The 22012-nt window shown below is 35.2% G+C and overlaps 2 protein-coding genes across 8 annotated transcripts in view; one reads left to right on the forward strand and one right to left on the reverse strand.

The window, feature by feature from the left end:
* The window catches only part of LOC127842741 (microtubule-associated protein 9-like), a 63896-nt gene that overhangs the window by 29807 nt on the left and 12077 nt on the right, over window positions 1–22012 (reverse strand). For 3 of the 7 annotated variants that reach the window (XM_052372441.1, XM_052372442.1, XM_052372444.1), the window contains exon 1: window positions 2942–3031. The exons of 1 other annotated variant lie outside the window; for it this stretch is intronic. The gene's annotated coding sequence lies outside the window, so the exon portion shown is untranslated. Of the gene's footprint in view, window positions 1–2941; window positions 3032–22012 lie in introns of those variants that run through there. 3 more of the 7 variants (XM_052372438.1, XM_052372443.1, XM_052372439.1) reach the window with 2 other exon arrangements.
* LOC127842740 (uncharacterized) lies at window positions 3127–20196 on the forward strand. Its single transcript, XM_052372437.1, has 8 exons — window positions 3127–3230; window positions 4714–4892; window positions 6230–6306; window positions 11264–11461; window positions 11901–13326; window positions 14475–15610; window positions 16324–16541; window positions 17013–20196. Exons 2-8 carry the CDS (start codon window positions 4736–4738, stop codon window positions 17086–17088), a joined length of 3288 nt encoding a protein of 1095 aa, XP_052228397.1. The 5' UTR covers window positions 3127–3230; window positions 4714–4735; the 3' UTR covers window positions 17089–20196.

Consider the following 22012-nt stretch of genomic DNA (forward strand, 5'->3'; position numbering starts at 1 on the left):
TTAAATTGGGAAATTAGTGTGTTGTTCTTAATCTAACTTATGCTTCAAAATTGAGAAAAGGTGTTTTTAATATTATATTAACTAAGGTACAAAACTGATAGAGCTGGATGGGGGGGGGACTTCAATTGAGAATTTGTAGGTCCCTTTTGGTGAAAATATATACTTTGTTTAATTGGCAATCGGGTCATTTACCAGTGAAAAAAACACACTATAACAGGGTTGTCATTATGATTTTAAACAAAGAATGATTTTAGATTAGTAACCGATTAGGCCGGGTCCAGGGCAAGGCCCTAGTAGGGGGTCAGAGGGTCGAAGCCCCCCCCCCCAATATTTACAATGAATGTGTTAAAGAATTTAACGCAAGTGCATATACAAATTGAATTATGGGATTGGGGATTCCCAGTGAACATGTGTGTATCACGTGACGCAATTTGTTTGCATTGAGGACCGTTTATATTTAGTAATTACGACAAATCAACGACTTGATCTAAAATGTTACATGTACCTCCTTTCAGAAAACATTGCGAAAGTGATAGTAAATTTATGAGAAGAAAAACGCGTATTTCTTTAAATTTGTATGAGTACACTTCATTCCGGATTGTGATATAACATGTCAGATCATTAATGCAAGTAGACCTATATGTATGCATAGTTTGGCAATCTCAAAACACGTTATTAACCTACTTACATGTATTACATTATGTGTTATGACCATTTGTATAACAAAATGCATTATTCAATTGAAGTATTTTCAATTACTGTTACAGTATAATTAAATGTGTTGTCCGATATCATTTTCAGATTTCATTACAGAGCTCCAGATAAGGTTTTGTGAAATCCTTAATGTTTAACTTTTTCAAAAAGAATTCTTAATTCTGAAATTTTATTCTTAACGTTACTACTAATTTTGAAAATAATTCTTAACTTTTCGAAATGACCTAAAAATGAATAATAATGGTTATTTTCATGATAAAATTCAAAATAAACATACTAGCAACTTAATTTATACGAGTTCAACAGTGTCTATTCAGTATTATACAATTTTATTTTTCAAATACCTTCATATGCCCAAACTGTGCTTAGATTGCATGCCTTCGATGAATTTTTACATATTTCACAATTAAAACTGGTCTCCCCTTCAATCTTTTCAACGATTAGCCACGAGAATTGTCCCTTCCACTCGTTCAATGTTGTTGCTTTTTGTTTAAGTTTGGACCCGTCATGTCGCCTTTATTTTAGCTTTTCCGACTATGTCGGCAACTGAACTTACAACATCGTATAAGATCTTTTCTATAATGTCTTTCTTAACATTCAACTCCGGCTCACTTTGTGTGCAATATGTTAAAAGCATGTTTTTGCACGCTTTGCAGTTTTTTAGGACGCTGTCTGGGCGCCGCCATTGTTTTTTGACAGATAGACTGTACATGCCGCTTTTATTGGAAAAAATGCGCTTTGTTAAACAAACCCGATAGCCATTCTATATAAGCACCGAAAAGATCTTTAATACGTGAAAAGAACTCAATAAAAATCGATACGAACCTTGCAAAATAATATTCATAACTTGATTTTGTAATTCTTAATGGTACGACAAGATTTTAAAATAAATACGTAACGGACTTGAGAATAATTCGTAATCACGAAAATACAACCCTTATCTGGAGCTCTGCATTATTCACGGAAAGTTAAGAAAATTCTAGCAACAAAGACACATTTCTGGTGTATTTGCAGATGAAAATCATGCCAAACATAGACCTCATGTACATGTACAACATCACGTCATTCTTCCTCGCATTCATCCTCTGGGAAAATGTGGACTTTAATATTTAATTGCTGAATAAAAACTTTGTAGCACAGAGGATGCTAATATCTTTAATTTTGGTAAAAAATCATAGGGCATTTTTATATGTGGAAACTTCTTCTCTAACTGAAAAAACTCATTAATTAACTTAATTACTCTTTAAATACAGTGCTACATTTGTTGAGACAAAGTCATTAATAATCTGTGAAATGTACAGCTATTGATACACATGGTGTCGGCGTTTATTTGGCTGCCTGAAAGCTGATTAGCTTACCAAGAAGAATTTGATTGACAGCTGGAAAAATCAATATTGGCCACTCGCTGAGAGAAATTCATTGAAAATAGTAGCTCTTAGGGGGAGTTAACAGACTGAATGACCCTGCGTCGCTCTACAGTTATGCCTCTTCAATTATTGTAGGTTTGCGAGATCAAATTTTAAAGTCTCTGGAAAAACAACCGATTTTCTGGAGATTTTAAACGATGAATTTGATTGGCAATCGGTTAATAATGACAACCCTGACTATATATCTGAATAATGGAACAGAGGATTTAAAACCAACAAAATAATCTTATTAACTCTAAAAACAACTTGTTTCATTGATTATTTTGCTTGTTATAAGGTCGGAAAATAACTAAAAGATCAGTTTATAATTGTTTGTGAATTTGTTAGACTTAAAGTCTTATTTTCAGTCTTGTTCTACAACTTGAACCAATCCATTATGGTTTGCACATAAATAGTTAATTCCTAATTTTTAATGAAAAATATTGTTTCTTAGTTGATTTCTGTTTGTTGATCCTTTATTTCAAACTTTAACTAAGCCTAAGCATAGGGACCCGTCACAAAAAATATATATATATAATATATAGACGTCTATATATCATATATATATATATATATATATATATATATATATATTTATTTATTTATTTTTTTATTTATTTTTGTGACGGGTCCCCATGAGCCTAAGGTCAGCAAGTTCAAACCTGCATCATCTTATTTACTAACACTTGACATGGTTAAGGAAATGCCGCTATATCATAAAGGTTTCACATAGTTAAGCATTGAGTAAATTAAAGATAACACACTTCACATATTTTGAAATCAAAAACATAATAAGTAAGCATCAAATCAATAAATTCTACCTTACAAATGCGTTATGGTATGCCCACCATATTGTTTACGTTACCAATCAGTACAAAAAATTGATAACAAACGAAAATATATCAGTACATTTTAAAGAAGATACAAACATGTGGTTTAAAATTATATTTATAAATACTTAATATTTTTTTAACTGTCAGCTGGAATTAAATAATTCATAATTTTAGGCCGAATCATTCAAATTTACAGGAAATATAACTAAATTAATTTCGTTAAAACCAATTGTCTATGTTATCGGTTTGTTTACAGTTTCGATTTCAATTGCCTCAGGTGTGTTAAATTAATATATTGTTGCAAAACTTTTAAGAGATTATTCATGCGGCCATTAACTTAATATTACTTATCACTAATCATGCTATGATTATATGAGCAATGTTGTGATTTAGATCAACGTTTTTGGAAATAAAGTTAATATGATTATAGATGCTTCTAGTTGCAATAATCCAACTCCCAGCTATTGACCCTCCGGGTCCTGGGATATGAGCTGTACGTATGTACTCATAAAAGCTCAGAGCATTCAAGAAGAACTATAGATGCTACCTAATTTTAAAGTTTTTTGATAACCATGTATTATTTTCAATATATATATGGACATTATTGTGTTCAAAATATTGTAATGGTTTCAATAATAAAGTAATGCATCCCAAAAGTTCAATCTTCATTCCAGTAACATGTTCATAGCTTTACAATCATGGCAAACAGGAAGATATAGCTTTATCAGTACCTTATCAGTAGGTTTTTAACCATGCGCTGTAAAACACATCTATAGTAGACCTGGCACGCTACATCCCTCATCAGTTTGGTTTGCTTGATGTACATCAACAACACAAACATAATGATTATCTTGTAAAACAAGACAAAAACTATTTTGTAATGTAAGGTTTCATTGATATTCAAATTAATGCCTTTGATAAATCTGTCCTTTTAAAATCAGGCGCTTCAATAAACATTTGACAGTTATTGATAAGGTGCATGCACATAGCAGAACTTGTGTTGACAGATCATTCATAACAATATATGATCACTTATGGCAACTTTGTATAATATTTAAATGTTTCATTGAGCGTTTGTTAAAATTAAACATACATGTTCAGCAAACATTTTTATGATTTCATGAATACTTATTGATACATTTATGAAATTCTAATGGCCATCAATATGCCTCTTTAAGGCTTTTGTGTTGTAATGTCATTTCTAAACGAACATTATTTGTATTGCCAATATTTTCATAAGTACATTTTGGAAATGAAGATATTTTTAATGTTATGAAATTCAAAAACTGATTATGTGATTTAGCTCTGAATTTCATAACCTAAAATTATATTATTTGGACTTCACATCATTTAACAAGTCTACACAGTACTATATAAACTGTTGGCTGAATGTTGCAAGTGAGTAAATACATGTATCGTGATTTTTCGAAAATGACATTTTTTAGTTGTTTTTCAAATGCTGTTCCAGTGATCTGAAAAGACTTCAGTAAAATTGATTTAAACTAACCAAAGTCTTATATTAAAGTTGATTAGTCACATTGCGTTACTTTTCAGTACACTTTTTTAACAATGAACATTTAAGCCTTCAATAAATGAAAATAATGAGTAATATTTTATTTTGATCTGTCCAAAGTTATTTTCCTTTTAGTCATAGCACAAGATGTTTAAATTTAGTGTTGCATTATGTAACTGTATGACCATTTAGACTTATAGCAGTAATTTGTTCTCACAGGATTGCGATCACTCTGATATTTTTTCAGGAAAATGAAGTAAGATTCCAAAATGTCTGGAATAAGGGTGAAGAATATTCCCAAGGATGTGACTGAAAAGAAAATAAGAATCCAATTTGCAAAACCTGAAAATGGAGGTGGTAAAATCAAGAAAATTTACTTCCCTCTGTTAAACAATGATGCAGTCATAATTTATGAGGACAAATCAGGTACAAAATATAATCTCTCGTCTTGAAACATTAAACTATCTGTCATGACAAACTATCATTATTTTTTATGTCCCCCACCCACTATAGTGGGGGACATATTGTTTTTACCCTGTCTGTTGGTCTGTACGTTGGTCTGTTTGTCTGTTTGCTCCAACTTTAACATTTGCAATAACTTTTTCAATATTCAAGATAGCAACTTGATATTTGGCATGCATGTGTATCTCATGGAGCTGCACATTTTTAGTGGTGAAAGGTCAAGGTCATCCTTCAAGGTCAGAGGTCAAGTATATGTGGCCAAAATCACTCATTTTATGAATACTTTGGCAATATTGAAGATACCAACTTGATATTTGGCATGCATGTGTATCTCATGGAGCCGCACATTTTGAGTGGTGAAAGTTCAAGGTCATCCTTCAAGGTCAAAGATAAAAAAAATAATAATTCAAGCGGCGCAAAAGGGGACATAGTGTTTCTGACAAACACATTTTTCAATATTGAAGATAGCAACTTGATATTTGGCATGAACGTGTATCTCATGAAGCTGCACATTTTGAGTGGTGGAAATTCAAGGTCAAGGTCATCCTTCAAAGTCAAAAATTTTTTTTGTTTCAAAGCGGCGTTCTAATGAAGCTGTACATTTTGAGTGGTGGAAGTTCAAGGTCATCCTTCAAGGTCAAGGTCATCCTTCAAGGTCAAAGGTCAACAAAAAATAAAAATAAATCAAAGCTGCGTTCTCATGAAGCTGCACATTTTGAGTGGTGCAAGGTCAAGGTCATCCTTCAAGGTCAAGGTCATCCTTCAAGGTCAAAGGTAAAAAAAATATAAAAAATTAATTTAAAGCAGCGTTCTCATGAAGCTGCATTTTTTGAGTGGTGGAAGCTCAAGGTAAGGGTCATCCTTCAAGGTCAAGGTCATCCTTCAAGGTCAAAGGTAAAAAAAACACTTTTTTTCAAAGCGACGTTCTCATGAAGCTGCACATTTTGAGTGGTGGAAGTTCAAGGTCAGATCATCCTTCAAGGTCAAAGGTCAAAATAAATAAATTTCAAAGCGGCGCAGAAGGGGACATAGTGTTTCCGACAAACACATTTCTTGTTTTAAATTAAAAACGTTTGTGTTTTTTGTTTTTAAATTTAAAAGCTGAGATTGGATTTTGTTTCCAACTACTAGCCACAGACATATAACAGTATTACAACAAAGTGTGCATTTTGAATGTAAACAAGGTAAATTTCCCTTGAGCCTATGGGAAACATGATACCATTATTCAAAGATTCCTTCTGTTCTGCTTTTATTTCAAAGTTAAAATTATCAAAGCAGTATGTTTTATTTGTGGATTTCAGTGGTTGATAATGTCCTTCAAACCAGCCATGTGTTACAATCCACAACAATGGTGCTGGAAAGACTACCAGAACACATGGTAAGAGAAAAAACACTTTACACTTTACCACTTAGAAACATATTTTGACCCATTTTGATGCGTTTGTAGTCCCTCAGAAAGTCAAAGTTAATTTAAGAACTTTCTTATTAGAATAAAGTTTTAAAGGATACATTTCCAACCCTTAGATACTGATAAGCATTAATTAGCATAAAACCTGAACAGACTGTGAGTTACTCGTAGGCTGTTCTGGTTTTATGCTGTTTGCACATAGCCATTTTCACTTTGCTTTTGAGTAGGAAAGGGTTAATAACACTGATCAATAAAAGCGGATGAAAAAAAATAAACAAAAATAACATGAATATGAATGTATTATTGTTCAGTTTTGTTTATTGAATATTGATGATTTGCATGCAAAAACAAATACTGAGTTAGTGTTTTTCCCAGGAGTGCAAAGGGGCATGGCGCAGTACATTCTAAAAGGGCATTTTTATGTGCAGTTTAGGTAAAAAAAAGGGCAAAACCTCTGCATCAGTGGCATTTGTGTGAAAAACATAAAAATATAAACAAACACACATTAAGTGTAATTGATGTATTTAAATTACTTAGTCTTCAATTAATACTTATATATTTACCATGAAATGTCTTCCATTTCAGTTCTGTGTTGTTTCAGTTAATTGTGCAGCATGACAAACATAATAAAGCATTTTATGCATATGAATCTGATAAGACACAGATCCACTAAGATTTAAATGAAACCATGTTTGTCTTATCCCATGTGCTTACGATAATATTGTCAGATGTTTCAACTATGCGAGTAAACTAAACGCCACTTTTCAAACACACGTTTTTTGGTGAAAAACATCACCTGTGTAGATAACTAATAAATATATCATGTTGTTTGTATCTAAAACATTTGATGCATCGTTAATTGTCACAGGCATTTCATTAATTCCCAATAACTTTATGATGTCCATCGTAAATTCCATTGTTATTTTTGCAGAGATATACAATTTCTTTTCTATATTGTCCGCCAGCTTGTTAAAATGATGCAAGAGACAGGTGTGCATAGCAACGAAAAATAGTATTTATCCTAGAGTTGCGTAATGTCATAAAAGATCTACATGTAGTTAAATGTTAAAAAATACCATTCAATATAATAGGGTGTCATCGACTTAAAGGGGCCTTTTCACAGATTTTGGCATGTTTTGAAGTTTGTCATTAAATGCTTTATATTGATAAATGTAAACATCAAATTTTAAAAGTTCCAGTAAAAAATCAAAAATAAAGTTTTAAAAAGGAATAAAAAAGTAGCCTGCTGCAGGGCTCGAACCAGTGACCCACTGAATCCTGAAGTAAAAGCGCATTAGCCAACTGAGCTATCCTGCCAAGCATAATATGTTGCGTATTTTATATGTTATATAAGCAATCTTCGTAGTTTCACAAATTTAAACGACAACAACAGAATTCTCCAAATTATTCAATCGTTTCGCGTTGCAACGCTTTATAATTTTTAGGTTTTTAAATTGTCAAAAGATGCATATTATGCCTTTATTAGACCATGGCAAATGTTCAGTAATGCTGTTTCCTCACAAATATCATAACGAAACAGAAAATTTGCGGGTCTGAAACAACTTTTTTCAATTTTGTCAATTACCAAACCGTGAAAAGATCCCTTTAATCCACGATTAACATTCAATATGATTGTGTTTAGTTAGTATACGGTACAATAATTGTTTCAATAATTACTCATCTAAAAGACCATAACGATAAATTAAGATATAAATAATAAATAAATAAATGTTTTGATAATACTGTATTATGAATGAAATGCACAATTTCCACAAGGATAACACTTAGTTTTCATAGTAAGTTTGCCAAGTAAATGTCCATGATTTTATTGTGAAGGATTTACACATTACTGACCAATTAGTGTGCTTGATAAAACAAAGCCACACAGCCTCTGAAATTGATATTGACATGGGTTTTTTCACGTGAGTCTAAGTCACAACCACGCGCATCTTGGCTGCCTTGGGGCCACACTCTGATTAGAAAGTTGGTAAAGGGGCAATTAAGATTTAATCAACAAGGGCGCGTGGCCGCTTTTGTCTTTGAAAAGGGCAGAGTGGTGCTTTAGAACAGCAGCGTGGCGCCACGCAAAAAGGGCCTGGGAAAAGCACTATGAGTGCACTTTTATAACTGTAATTGTTCTAAACCTTAATTGTCTGGTTTTAGAATCATGCTCTGGGAAAATCATGTCGTTAAGAGAGAAAACTAGGTCGGTGCCGAATAAAGCAAAGTTTATTTTGCGAGGCTTAGAAAATCGGAATTTTCAGATTTTCGTGCCAAGCAAAATAAACTTTGCTTTATTCGGCACCCACCTAGTATTTGATTTATCTCATCAATTTTCTTAGTCGTAAATTATTTCTTTAAAAATAGAATAGGAAAATCGAACTACACAGAAAATCCCAAAGTTATTATAAGCAAACATTATTTTATTATTTTATTATTTTAATCGTGCCGAGCCTAATACATTACAAAAAGATCAGTAACTAACCTGTTTTTCTGTTTATCATACCTGTACGTCTCCGATTTTTAAGAAATAATGAAACAAGAGGGCCATCAGGCCCTAAGGCGCTCACCTGAAAGCCAAAGGAACTAGACTATTCTGAAAAAAATTGCAAGCTGATTCATGAAGATTATTTTGGACCAAAAAAGTGACTTTTAACATGTTTTTTTTATATTTGACCTTGTGACCTAGTTTTTGAGCTCATATGACCCAATTCAATCTCTGGCAAAATTTCATTGGGACAAATGTTCTGACCAAGTTTTATGAAGATTGGCCAATAAATGTGGCTAATATAGTGTCAACAAGTTTTCACTAAAGCCATATAAGGACAACTGCCCCCCCCCCCCCCTGGCGGCCATGTTTTTTAACAAACCATAACCATTTTCAAACTCACTCAAGCTATTGTTAGACAAATGTTCAGATCAAGTTTCATTAAGATTGGATAATAAATGTGACTTCTAGAGTGTTAACAAGGTTTTGTAGTAAACAGCCATTTAAGGAAAAATGCCACGCCCCCTTGCGGCCATGTTTTTTAACTGATCTCAACCATTTTTGAACTTAGCCCAGATATTATTAGTTCAAATATCTGACCAAGTTTCATGAGCATTGCAACACAAATGTGACTTCTAGAGTGTTAACAAGGTTTTACCATACAGTAAAGCCATATAAGGAAAACTGCCCCGCCCCCTTGCGGCCATGTTTTTTAACTGATCTCAACCATTTTTGAACTTAGCCCAGATATTATTTGTTCAAATATTCTGACCAAGTTTCATGAGCATTGCAACACAAATGTGACTTCTAGAGTGTTAACAAGGTTTTACCATACAGTAAAGCCATATAAGGAAAACTGCCCCGCCCCATGGCGGCCATGTTTTTCATTCAACTGGAACCATTTTCGAACTTGTCCAAGATATTATTGGGACACATGTTTTGACCAAGTTTCATGAAGATTGGACTAAAAATGTGACTTCTAGAGTGTTAACAAGGTTTTACTATAGCCATATAAGGAAAACTGCCACGCCCCCTGGCGGCCATGTTTTTCAACCAACCGGAACCATTTTCGAACTCGTCCAAGATATTATTGGGACACATGTTCTGACAAAGTTTCATGAAGATTGGACTAAAAATGTGACTTCAAGAGTGTTAACAAGGTTTTACTATAGCCATATAAGGAAAACTGCCACGCCCTCTGGCGGCCATGTTTTTCAACCAACCGGAACCATTTTCGAACTCGTCCAAGATATTATTGGGACACATGTTCTGACAAAGTTTCATGAAGATCGGACAATAAATGTGACTTCTAGAGTGTTAACAAGGTTTGCTATATATAAAACTGCCACGCCCCCTGGCGGCCATGTTTTTCAATCAACCGGAACCATTTTCGAACTCGTCCAAGATATTATTGGGACACATGTTCTGAGTAAGTTTCATGAAGATTGGACAATAAATGTGGCCTCTAGAGTGTTAACAAGGTAAATGTTGACGACGCACGACGGACAAAAGGCGATCACAACGTGCTCATGGTGAGCTAAAAAACACACTAAACAACTGCAGTTTTAGCATGAAAGAACCAGGAAAGAACATGCATTGTGTCGTATGAGGTATTAATAATGACGTCACAAGTACGCACACTTAATATTTGTAAATAGTGTTTTTTTGCTTTTTGAGTTGCATTATTTGTTAAAAATATATTACATCTTGGTATCAAATTGTTTTGTTTTTAATCTGATTCGATTTTACTAAAAATGATTACTTTATAGTTGATTCCGAGTAATATGACCATTCTCCACAGCTATATTTCAGCACTGCCGAAATAGAGGAAAATTTATTCCACAGTGGTTTATTTCGACAATGCACGTCTGATGATGGGATAAAGTACTGTCCCAGATGATCGCCTCCGGACTATGGGATTAAACACGTTCCGGCTTAACTGGATATTTGTTTAGATGAGGCTTTCTTGAAATGAAAACTTCCATAAAAGGGGAAAAGGAGTCCCTAAACAGCCTGTGCAGACAAAACAGGCTAAACTGGGATAATACTTAACAAGAACGTTGTTTCTAAAATCCTATGTTTTAGTGCTCATTAGAATCGTTACATCCTGACAATTCTAATCAGCATTCACAAAATAGGATTTTTTAACTATTAAGAAAGTTTGCCGTCGAAATACGCCTCTTAACGGTATATTAAGCTCTAGGTGTCCGCCTAAGAATTGGAAGGTCAGAGGCTCGATCCCCACAATATGAACCATCTGTCAATCTGCCCCAAAGACACCAAGTACTGGTTCTTAGTCACAGGAAACAGACTTGAGAGCATTAAAATAAACCTTTAGCTTTCGATGTAATTTAAAATTGAACAGAAAACAGTTTAAACTTGATATATTTGTTTGCGATAATAAAAGGCTTTTTAATACACAAAGGTTTTCCACCGCAGATATTCTCCAAACTGAGTGCTCGGCTGGACTCCAATGCCTCAGTGCTGGTACAGGCCACACAAACCCTCCAGGACGAGATGATATTCGGTGAAGGCATCCAGATGGTGTTAGAGGACGACCAGACATACAGTCTCCATGGTAACTGGTTCCAGCTGGAGTGGGCGTGGCACTACATTGACTGCTTTATGCAGCAACAGGTTGGATATAACCCTTTATCCTTAAATTAGCATTTGGATGCATTTGTAGTCCCGTTGTCAAATTAAATTTAAGAACTTTCTTACTAGATTTAAGTTTTATATAAGTTTTATTTCATACCATAAGGTACTGATGAGCAGCAAACAGCATAAAACTTGAACAGACTGCAAGTTACACATTTACATGGCGGTTGCACTATGTGCTATTATTTATTACATGTATACAATTATTATTTAACATTTTAATTATGAGAATATATAGCGCAACTTAATATGTTTTAATTATGAAAAACTAGTAAAAATGGGTTTCAACTCACTCTGACATCCTATTTGCTTATGTTTTTGGTCTCTTTTTCTACGATAAAAAGAAGTTGCAATTAATAATTTCACACCATTGTCCACTCATGCCTTTGTAACATATTTTTTGCTGCTTGTTCATCAGGAGATTATTCAACACACCATCTCCAGCCAGACCCAGCAGTACGCGGGTACCCCACACGAGGTGGACAGATCAGAGCGCAGCAAACACGCTAGTCTCAATCGTTCACACGAAGCCCGGTCCCCTCCCTTTGATACTGGACGGCAGGGTGACTTAGGGGCTGATGGCTATGTGTCACAGTCCAGAACAGGAACAAGAGACCCTGTATCAGACTATGGGGCTGAGATGCATCCCTCAAGATCTAGACTCCGGGAAGATGATGAGGATAATTTCCATACATCAAGATCAAGACACAGAGATGAAAGATCTGGAGCAAGATCTCAGGCTCAGGACTATGGGGCTGATGCAAACCTATTGTTGTCTGGTGCTACAAGAGACGAAGCTGCTGGGAACGAGTCAGCACATTTGGATCATTCTATCTCACTTGATTCTGAGTCTTCTGGAGGAAGCGGGACACGAGGAACAGGAACACGTGGTAGAGACACAAGGGAAACAGGCCAGAGGGACCAGTCTCCACATTCAGCATCTGGTCACAGGTCGCCGCAAGCTGGTTACGATGACAATGATCCAGAAACTTCAGATCAAGAAATGCGAAGAAAACAGATGTACGTGGTAGAACATCAGCTGGGTAAAAGTTCACCAAGCTCTGATAGAGAAGGTAGATTTGATGCTTCTGTTTTGGCTGGAAAAGGTTTTTCTATTCCCCCTGACACCATGACGTCCTTATCTCCCATGCAGCTTGCACGGTCAGATGATCAGAACCAAACTTTCCAAAAGTTTTCGAGCCTTGGCCTTGGCGATGACAGAAGACAAGCGTCTAAGAACTTCAAGGCTCCTATTAACGATGATTATTTAAGTTTGAGTAGGAGGTCACAACATGAACACGATCATTCAGCTGCTATCAATTTATGTGTTTCACCACGTGCAACCAGCCCAGTTGATACAAGCAGTCATTCAGGAGCCAAATCGCTACATCATGATTTGCCCAGTGTCAAGAATATTCCAGACCATTATACGGAGGACCAACTTTTGGCTTCTTTCTCAATAAATGGCTTACAGATTGTGCTGTACTATGGCGATTTACGTGAAGAAACTAGCGATGCCATTGTGAACCCTGCAAACGAGTCACTTGAGCACTGGGGTGGCCTGGCTTACTTGCTTAGCAAAGCCAGAGGTAGAGAAATGGATGAGGAATGTAGACGGTTTATCCGAACCAATGGTAAATTAAAAACTACAGAAGTGATGCACACATCTGGGGGTGGAGCCCTACATACTTCCAACATAATACATGCAGCTGGTCCAATGTGGATAAGTGCCAGCTTCAGGGAGAAATTTATGAGGCAACTGACACAGACATTCCTGAATTGTTTCACCTACGCTAATAATCGCCTGTGGATCAAGAGTTTGGCTCTCCCTACCATTAGCACAGGTAAGAAGTAAGAACTACATAGAGAACTTGGTCTGTCTAGGGTCATGTAGGCAGTGTTCTCCGGAAGCACCAGCAGCCGGCAATTTTACCTGTTACATTCAATCTAGATGACGGCTACATCTCCAAAAATATCAATTGAAATGGTTCAAATACACTAGTTTAATTGCTTAGTCACCGGCTTCTTTGAAAATATAACTGGCTTCTCAAATGATTCTGGAGAACACTACCTAGCCTCATTCTTGAAAGATTTCTTCTGACAAAACCAATAATATAATGTGCTAATTTAATATAGCAAACTAACTAGTTTTTTTATGCCCCCGGATCGATAGATAGTTTTTGGCCTGTCTGTCTGTCATTCTGTCCCAAAACTTTAAGGTTACAGTAAAGTTTTGCAATAACTTTTGAAATATTGAACATAGCAACTTGATATTTGGCATGCATGTGTATCTCATGGAGTTGCACATTTTGAGTGGTGGAAGGTCAATGTAATCCTTCAAGGTCAAAGGTCAAAAATTTAATATATTAAAGTTTTGCAATAACTTTTGAAATATTTAACATAGCAACTTGATATTTGGCATGCATGTGTATCTCATGGAGTTGCACATTTTGAGTGGTGAAAGGTCAAGGTGATCATTCAAGGTCAAAAGTTGAAAATTTAAAACTTTAATATAGTTAAGTTTTGCAATAACTTTTGAAATATTGAACATAGCAACTTGACATTTGGCATGCATGTGTATCTCATGGAGCTGCACATTTTGAGTGGTGAAAGGTCAAGGTCAAGGTCATCCTTCAAGGTCAAAGGTAAAAAAAAGCGGTGCATTAGGGGGCATTGTGTTTCTGACAAACACATCTCTTGTTTCAATAAGTCTTGGCATTGATGGCAAAAATTGAAAAGAGGTATACAATGCCATTTATGCAAATCAGTAGTACACATATCACATTTGCCAGCATTTAATAAGGCCTATACATTTTTTTGTTACTTCAGTTTATAGTAACATAACTAGAAGAAATTGGTGTTTTCATATGTATTTATTCAAAGAAAATCGGTGATTTGTTTTCAAGATAGTGAAAAAATATTTTTACCATGTAATATAACTGCATATATACAACTTAAAAGATTTTATCAGTGTTTTATGCGTCTTAATTAGGTGTGTATGGAGCTCCACTGGACATATGTGTAAGATGTTTCCTGTATGCTGCGCTGCTGTTCACAAACTCAAATCCTGAGTCTGAGAGAAGATTAGCTGACGTCCGTCTTGTGAACAACGATGCCGAAAGTACCGTAACATCCATCGTTCTTGTGCAGACAATGCTAGAATCATCAATCTCAGAATTGACAGCTGAGGCTGAAAATATCATGGCAACCCCCGCAGATGATAGGTTTAGCTTTTTGGAGACTAAAACCAGATCTTCTGACCTCGGTTCTTCTCTGCGTTTACCTAGAGGCAGACCAGAGAGTAGGCCATTTACTAGTCCAACCGATGAAGGAAAGGAGAGTACCTCATCACTTTCTCGGAGACGATCCTCTTCCCTAAGCCTTTCAACTTCAAACAAAAACCCTGCGTCGAGTGACACTGGTGTCCTGAAGTCAGCTGGTGCTCGGCCCCAGTTTGACACAAATCATATTGGTACCACAACTAAGCCTCGTTCAGCCTCTGGGGTCCCCAAGTCGGAGAAATTGGCCGCTGGTTTCAGTCAGACATTCTCCCCTTCTTCAGCTTCAACTATGAGTAAAGCTCTTGCATCAACATCTGGGACCAGAACTGCTCCCAAAATCAAAAGCCAGCTTTTCCCTGAAACAAAACTGCACCAAAAGGACACAAAACCAACATATTCTGAACATTCCGCAGGTACATTTGACATGAAAAGGGTAAGACCTGCATTCAGCTCTCCCCAGCCTCAAGGTGATAGTGACAACGACAGTGATGATAGAGGTAACGGCCTTCGCAGTTTGCCTGCTGATCTGTCAGGAGCTACTAACTACCGTACAAAATTCCTAGAAGGTGAGAAAAAAGTTCACATTTGTGCCATATGCCTTGATGACGTAAGAGACCCACACGTTCTGAAGTGCAAGCACGAATTTTGTCGATCCTGCATTGAGAGCCACTTCAAGACCAAACCCTCATGTCCAATGTGTGGGTCAATCTACGGAAAGATCGTGGGTAATCAGCCTATAGGGGGAACCATGACGATGTACACGGTACGTGATCAATGTATCGCTGGATATGAAAAGGAGGATGGGATGATTGTTATCACGTACAAGTTCCCAGATGGAATGCAGGATGTAAGTGATTGTTGTATACCAGTATACTAAGCTTTAAATGGGAATATAAAAAGTAAACAAAATACCATGCTTAATGTTGATATTGGATCTTTATCACATGCTATACCCTGTTTCCCATGTAATACAACCATTACATATTTTTTTATATTACACATTGTAATACAACATTTTTAAGTGTTTTCATTGGCTTAGTTTTCGTTTATTGACCAATCGCATTTTGTTATTTTGCTGAAATGACGTTGCAACGTGAAATGACGTCACGAAATGTAAACAACATTCTGGATTTATCATTATGTTTGCGTAAACATTTATTTAATTTGCTCATTTAAAAGCATGTGATAAACAAGATCTGACACTCGTTGTCATATCATACCATATTTTATTTAACTTGTCAACGAAATTCGTTATTAAGCTCGCCAAAGGCTCGCTTACTAACAAAATTCCTGAACTCGTCTAATAAAATATGGTATGATATGACAACTCGTTCCAGATTTTATATATATGCAAGTAAGCTTTTATTGGAGTAGTAGCCATGAATTAGTATTGGCATTTCGCCACTTGTTTAAATATTGTCAGTAATTTGAATTCTTGTAGTCAGTATTTGATTGAATCTTGTAGAATTTCTGTACCCATATTTATGGCTTGTAAAAGCACATAACTTTACACTAAAACCATACTAGAACAGTATATGTGCCCAAATGTTTCTGTTCAAGGCCACACATCCCCACCCTGGCAGGAGCTACAAAGGCATCAAGAGGACCTGTTACCTGCCCAACTCCGCAGAGGGGAGAGAGGTGAAACGATTGTTGAAGAAGGCTTTTGATGCTCGCCTCCTGTTCACTGTGGGTGACTCGAGGACCTCTGGAAAGACTGATGTTCTCACATGGAATGACGTGCACCACAAGACAAGCATCGATGGCGGGCCAACAAAGTATGAATAATGATTAATGCTTAATCAACTTCATGTACATGAAACTGAATTACCTAGGCAACAACTTCTGTAATCAGCAATGCATAGGTGTGTATTAATGAACACTTTACCCACACACTCATAACACAATACCTTAGAATGTAAATGTGTCTTATCCCTGAATAATTTATAATGGAACAAATTATCTTCGTCTTTTCAGTCTGTAATTATTGCCTTCCTCCTATCCTATTTTTTGTCCAGACTATTTTTCTGTACCTATTAATTTTATTATAACAAAATTTGTAAAAAACGTTCATTGCAAAGAGGTTTTCAAACTTCTATCTTGTTCCTTGAATGTTGTCAGAATTATGGGATTTATAAAAGTAGTTAATATTGATATAATATACACATGTTGATCTGTTGTACTTATTTTTACTTTTATATGTTAACTAACATGTAAGAAAATACTGTTTTGCTGTATTTGTCATGTAGGTTTGGCTATCCTGACCCGAAATATCTGAAGAGAGTGAAAGAAGAACTAGCAGCCAAAGGGATCACCAGCGCCTAACTGCGTGCATAAGAAGACTTCAACAGCACTGGATTAGTGTGCACCAGAAGACATCCGTAACTTAGTATTGGAGGAGACTCCATTGACCGCTAAAGAAAGATGATTTGATGCCAACTGTTTGTGTTTGAGGGACTTGAACCATTCTGCGGGGTTGATGCTTAAGAATAGTAGTACATGTACTCTAAGAATTGAAGTACCGGTATTCTAATTAGATCCCTTAATAAACTGGATAGAAATATTTTGTGACAAAAAGGCTGTCCACCTCAGCACTCTGCAACCAAACAAGTTAACTTTAGTGTTGATCAAATACAACTAATCATGGTTTCTTTGTCATGATACACCTCTGAATCACTGATTTGTAGATCTTTTTTCTCACTTAACTATCACGATTATCTGTGTCATTTGTGGTTAGATGGAAGTTAAGTGTACTTTAACAGATTGTGCGAATTGCCGCTTGTCATAAACACGTTAAGAAATGACAATTGTTGAACATCTTAATGTGTTTGATTTGGTTCAAATAGAACATGTATACCCATGTTTTGTTCATTACATGTATTTATTAATATTTACAATTAGATCATTTGTTTGTTTTAAGTTCAAACCTAGAGGTACTACCCCAGGGTTGTTTAAATATATTTATTTTAATAAAAAGCCTAAAGTCTATTGAGATTTTCTTCAGTCAACACATTTCTTAGTTATGTGACTTCAAACTTGATCATGACTGTCCAATGAAATGTTTGAAACTGTGTTGAGCTAGCTTCTTCCACATGTTTCGTGTATTTCAATAGAAACTTGAAAATAGTCTTATAAAGCGTAATTTGCAAGGCACTTGTATAATGCACAGGGATATAAACATGTCCGAGTTTCTCACTCTTGAACATTGCGGACATAGCAGTATGAAAGGTATTATTCATTTTTATGCCCCCCTTCGAAGAAGAGGGGGTATATTGCTTTGCTCATGTCGGTCTGTCGGTCGGTCTGTCGGTCCGTCCACCAGGTGGTTGTCAGATGATAACTCAAGAACGCTTGGGCCTAGGATCATGAAACTTCATAGGTACATTGATCATGACTCGCAGATGACCCCTATTGATTTTCAGGTCACTAAGTCAAAGGTCAAGGTCAAGGTGACCCGAAATAGTAAAATGGTTTCCCGATGATAACTCAAGAACGCTTATGGTTAGGATCATGAAACTTTATAGGTACATTGATCATGACTCGAAGATGACCCCTATTGATTTTCAGGTCAAAGGTCAAGGTCACTGTGACAAAAAACATATTCACACAATTGCTGTCACTACAACTGAGAGCCCGTATGGGGGGCATGCATGTTTTACAAACAGCCCTTGTTATAATAAAGTTCATGATTTTAATGTGGTTTGTTTTGATTAACTTCGTCAGTTTTTGAGAAACATTCCAATGTTTGACAAGTTTGTTATTTTATACAACGAACTTATAAAAAATTTACCAATGTTAATGATGTGTTATTTTGATTTTAAAGGCTATGTATAACATGATCTTTTGTATTTTTATGTAAATCAGATATTTGAGGTTAATGTATTTCTTTTAATTGTTTTGTTAATCTATTATTGAAAGTATATTTGTTTGTGACATTGCACATGAAACCTTTCAAATGCCATAACATATATGTTTATTTTTTTTTTTAATTTTAAATGTTAATATAGTTTTATCAAGAATCATGTTTATTATCCCCCGCCATCGGCGGAGGGATATTGTTTTGGGGTTGTCCGTCCGTCTTTCCGTCTGTCCGTCCGAAGCCATATCTTGGAAGTGCTTTGGCTTTGAAACATGGCATGAGTATATATATAGATAAGGGGATGATGCACGCCAAATGGCATTGTACATCATCTGTTAATAACGGAGTTATGGCCCTTGGTATCTTGAAAAAATAATTCTTTGAGTGTCAAATATAACACTTTTGTGTCCAGAAGCATATTGGCGGGGGATATCAATTCAACGAATTTGCTTGTTAGTCCCCTACCGGTTTCACCGGAGGAGACTTATGGTTTGCGCTCTGTCTGTCAGTCAGTCTGTAAGTCTGTCAGTCAGTCAGTCAAGTCAGTCTGTCTGTCACACTTTTCTGGATCCTGCGATAACTTTAAAAGTTCTTAATATTTGTTCATGAAACTTGGAACATGGATAGATGTCAATATGGACAATATGCACGTCATTCCATTTCGTTTCTACGTCAAAAATTCTGGTTGCTATGGCAACAAATAGACTAAAAATACTGCTAAAATGGTGATTTTCTGGATCCTGCGATAACTTTTAAAGTTCTTAATATTTTTTCATGAAACTTGAAACATGGATAGATGGCAATATGGACATTATGCACGTCATTTCATTTTGTTCCTACGTCAAAATATGGTTGCTATAGCAACAAATATATATAAAAATATTCTGAAAATGGTGGAATTTCTGACAATGGTGGAGCCGGTAGGGGACTTATATTGCTTGACAATAGTCTTGTTATATATATGTTGGAAACAAATTATTATCGTTGTTTAAAATAAAAAATGAAACAAGATTGTGATATCCATATCTAAAATATCAGCAGTATAGGTGTGATTATTTTGTCAATTGATTTAGTCGATAATCTCCAATTTTTTTCCTTTCAAAAGTTGCAAAATATTTGCTTATAATGATATTAAATTACGTCAGTTATCCGTCCTTCAATATTCGGTGTTCACTTTATTATCCAAATAAGCATGTGTTTCCTTAGTCGAGTCATGATTTACCAGGTATAAAACTGTATTGTGTACATGTTAAGACAGTATTAATACTGCTTCTTGTATATCATGCATATTTGTATTATGTAATATAATAATACCACATATAAAATCAAATTGGAAACATGATAGCAATCTATCGTGTATATTAAATTACTCAAAGCATGTCTCGATATTAATTTTAGTATACGGAACGCACATCGAATACTATACCTTTTGTTTTACAGCATCAATTTAAAGAAAACAGTTCCCCTTTTGGGGGTTTTACACACTTTACATTAGCAACTGAATATACTTTCTGTAATCATATCAGGTTGTAGTATGCATTATTATGAATAATAAACAATCTCACAGAGCAGAAGGTTTTGGGTTTTTTTATACGCGTATATATTAAAACGCTGGTATTATACAAACTTGCACGTAAACGTGTAAATATTACAGTTGAAAGAATGTTAAAGGTTTTAACTAGAGTTTCATACTTGCAAATGATTTTAAAAGAGCTTCGACATTGTTGTTTTGATTGTGTGTGCAATGAGCTGTCTCCTTGATTTACATTGTTTCCTTATTATTTTGAAATTCTTCAAAGCATGGTGTTACAAAGTGTTGTATATTGACTTTGTTGTTTTTTTTGCATTGCACGACCTCGCACAAAGATACAAGAATCTTGCGCGCAACACACAGACTGGTAAAGGTGAAAATTTGTGTCAAATTATTTTAAAATTATTCAATGAGTTGGAAAATCAAAGAACGGTCCTTTTTGTCAATTAAGTACATAGTCTTTCATTGACTTGTAACATTTGGGAGCGATCTTGAAAATTGCCACGTGGTTTTTGAGCAGTACACACCGGTTCATTTATCACACTTTAATGGCAAAATTATTTAAAAGCCATTGGAAGTTTAATGGGACGGCAATGTCATATTTTGACAAATACGTGATGTCTCAAATTTCCGTAATTCTTCAAAATTCTTTTATGCATTGAACAGGTTAACTTTGACCTAGATTTTTTAACGATTATATATATAGGGACTTTTCTATTTTATAAACTTTGTAAAGTCTATGATGATTCTAGTGTAAGATCATCACTACACCGACATTATATCGGATGACGATGTGTAATTCTGCTTTTACCATCACTATTTAATTTTTAAAATCTGTAAAAAAAATGCTAAAATGTAAATGAGCAAATAAATATAACCAACCTGCACTAGCATTAGTATGTAAAACATAAGATCCCTTAATCATTGAAACTCAAATATTTTACGGAACTGGACGACTCGCAACGGATTGCGAGGACCTTAGTTGCAATGAATAAAGCCAAAAACACACACACAGAGGCGAATGAGTTGACAAAGTCGTCTGATTGTTCACACAGAATCAAACAAGCTTGCGATATATGTTGGAGTGTACCGCTTTATAATTTAAATGTTAAGCATGACTGGTAAGTTTAACAAATTAAAGGGATCTTTTCACGGTTTGGTAAATTGACAAAATTGAAAAAAGTTGTTTCAGATTCGCAAATTTTCGTTTTATTTATGATATTTGTGAGGAAACAGTATTGACCTTATCGCAACATCCGGGCACTTGCGTCGGTTAGAGTTACATGCCCCTTGACGACGGTGAAAACAAAAGCGCTGTCGCCATTTTATTTGCATTGAAATATTTAACACTGCTCGCAATTTTCTTAAGTTAAGGCACATCTTCGCGACCATTTTTTAGAATAAAAATACCCAGAAATAGAAATTCTTTCATAATAAATTAAATTTAATAAACGAACACAAATAAGGATGAAAACAAACAACCAATTAATGTTAAATATATGCAACATATAGTAGCTGATATGAACCTCTATATTTGTTACCTTATTACCGTGTTACGTATTAAATAAATTCTCATGATAAATGTTATTGTTTTTATTTAATTCACACCAATTTCGACACTTTTTGTTTCCGCATGTTAGGTATTTGAATGCTCCTTTCTTCATCACAAACCGATTATCTCGTTATGATCGGATACTGTCCAGACAAAGAAAACACGGTGTCATAAAGCCAGCTGGGGACCTATACTTGGGGCTCTGCATAAACCACATGTGGTCATTAAACACAATTTATGATACCTCTATGTCATCTCTTGTCATACTGAGCAGTCATTTAAGCCAAAATTTTAATGCCGAAATAAT

The sequence above is a fragment of the Dreissena polymorpha genome, chromosome 8 (assembly GCF_020536995.1).
Source record: "Dreissena polymorpha isolate Duluth1 chromosome 8, UMN_Dpol_1.0, whole genome shotgun sequence".
Lineage (NCBI taxonomy): Eukaryota > Metazoa > Mollusca > Bivalvia > Myida > Dreissenidae > Dreissena > Dreissena polymorpha.

Excerpts from the sequence above, each read along its gene's own strand:
- LOC127842740 (XM_052372437.1), top strand. The coding sequence starts at position 4,736 with ATGTCTGGAATAAGGGTGAAGAATATTCCCAAGGATGTGACTGAAAAG. Across the intron at positions 4,893-6,229 it reads AATTTATGAGGACAAATCAG|TGGTTGATAATGTCCTTCAA; the intron begins GTACAAAATATA and ends TGTGGATTTCAG. Across the intron at positions 13,327-14,474 it reads TCTCCCTACCATTAGCACAG|GTGTGTATGGAGCTCCACTG; the intron begins GTAAGAAGTAAG and ends CGTCTTAATTAG.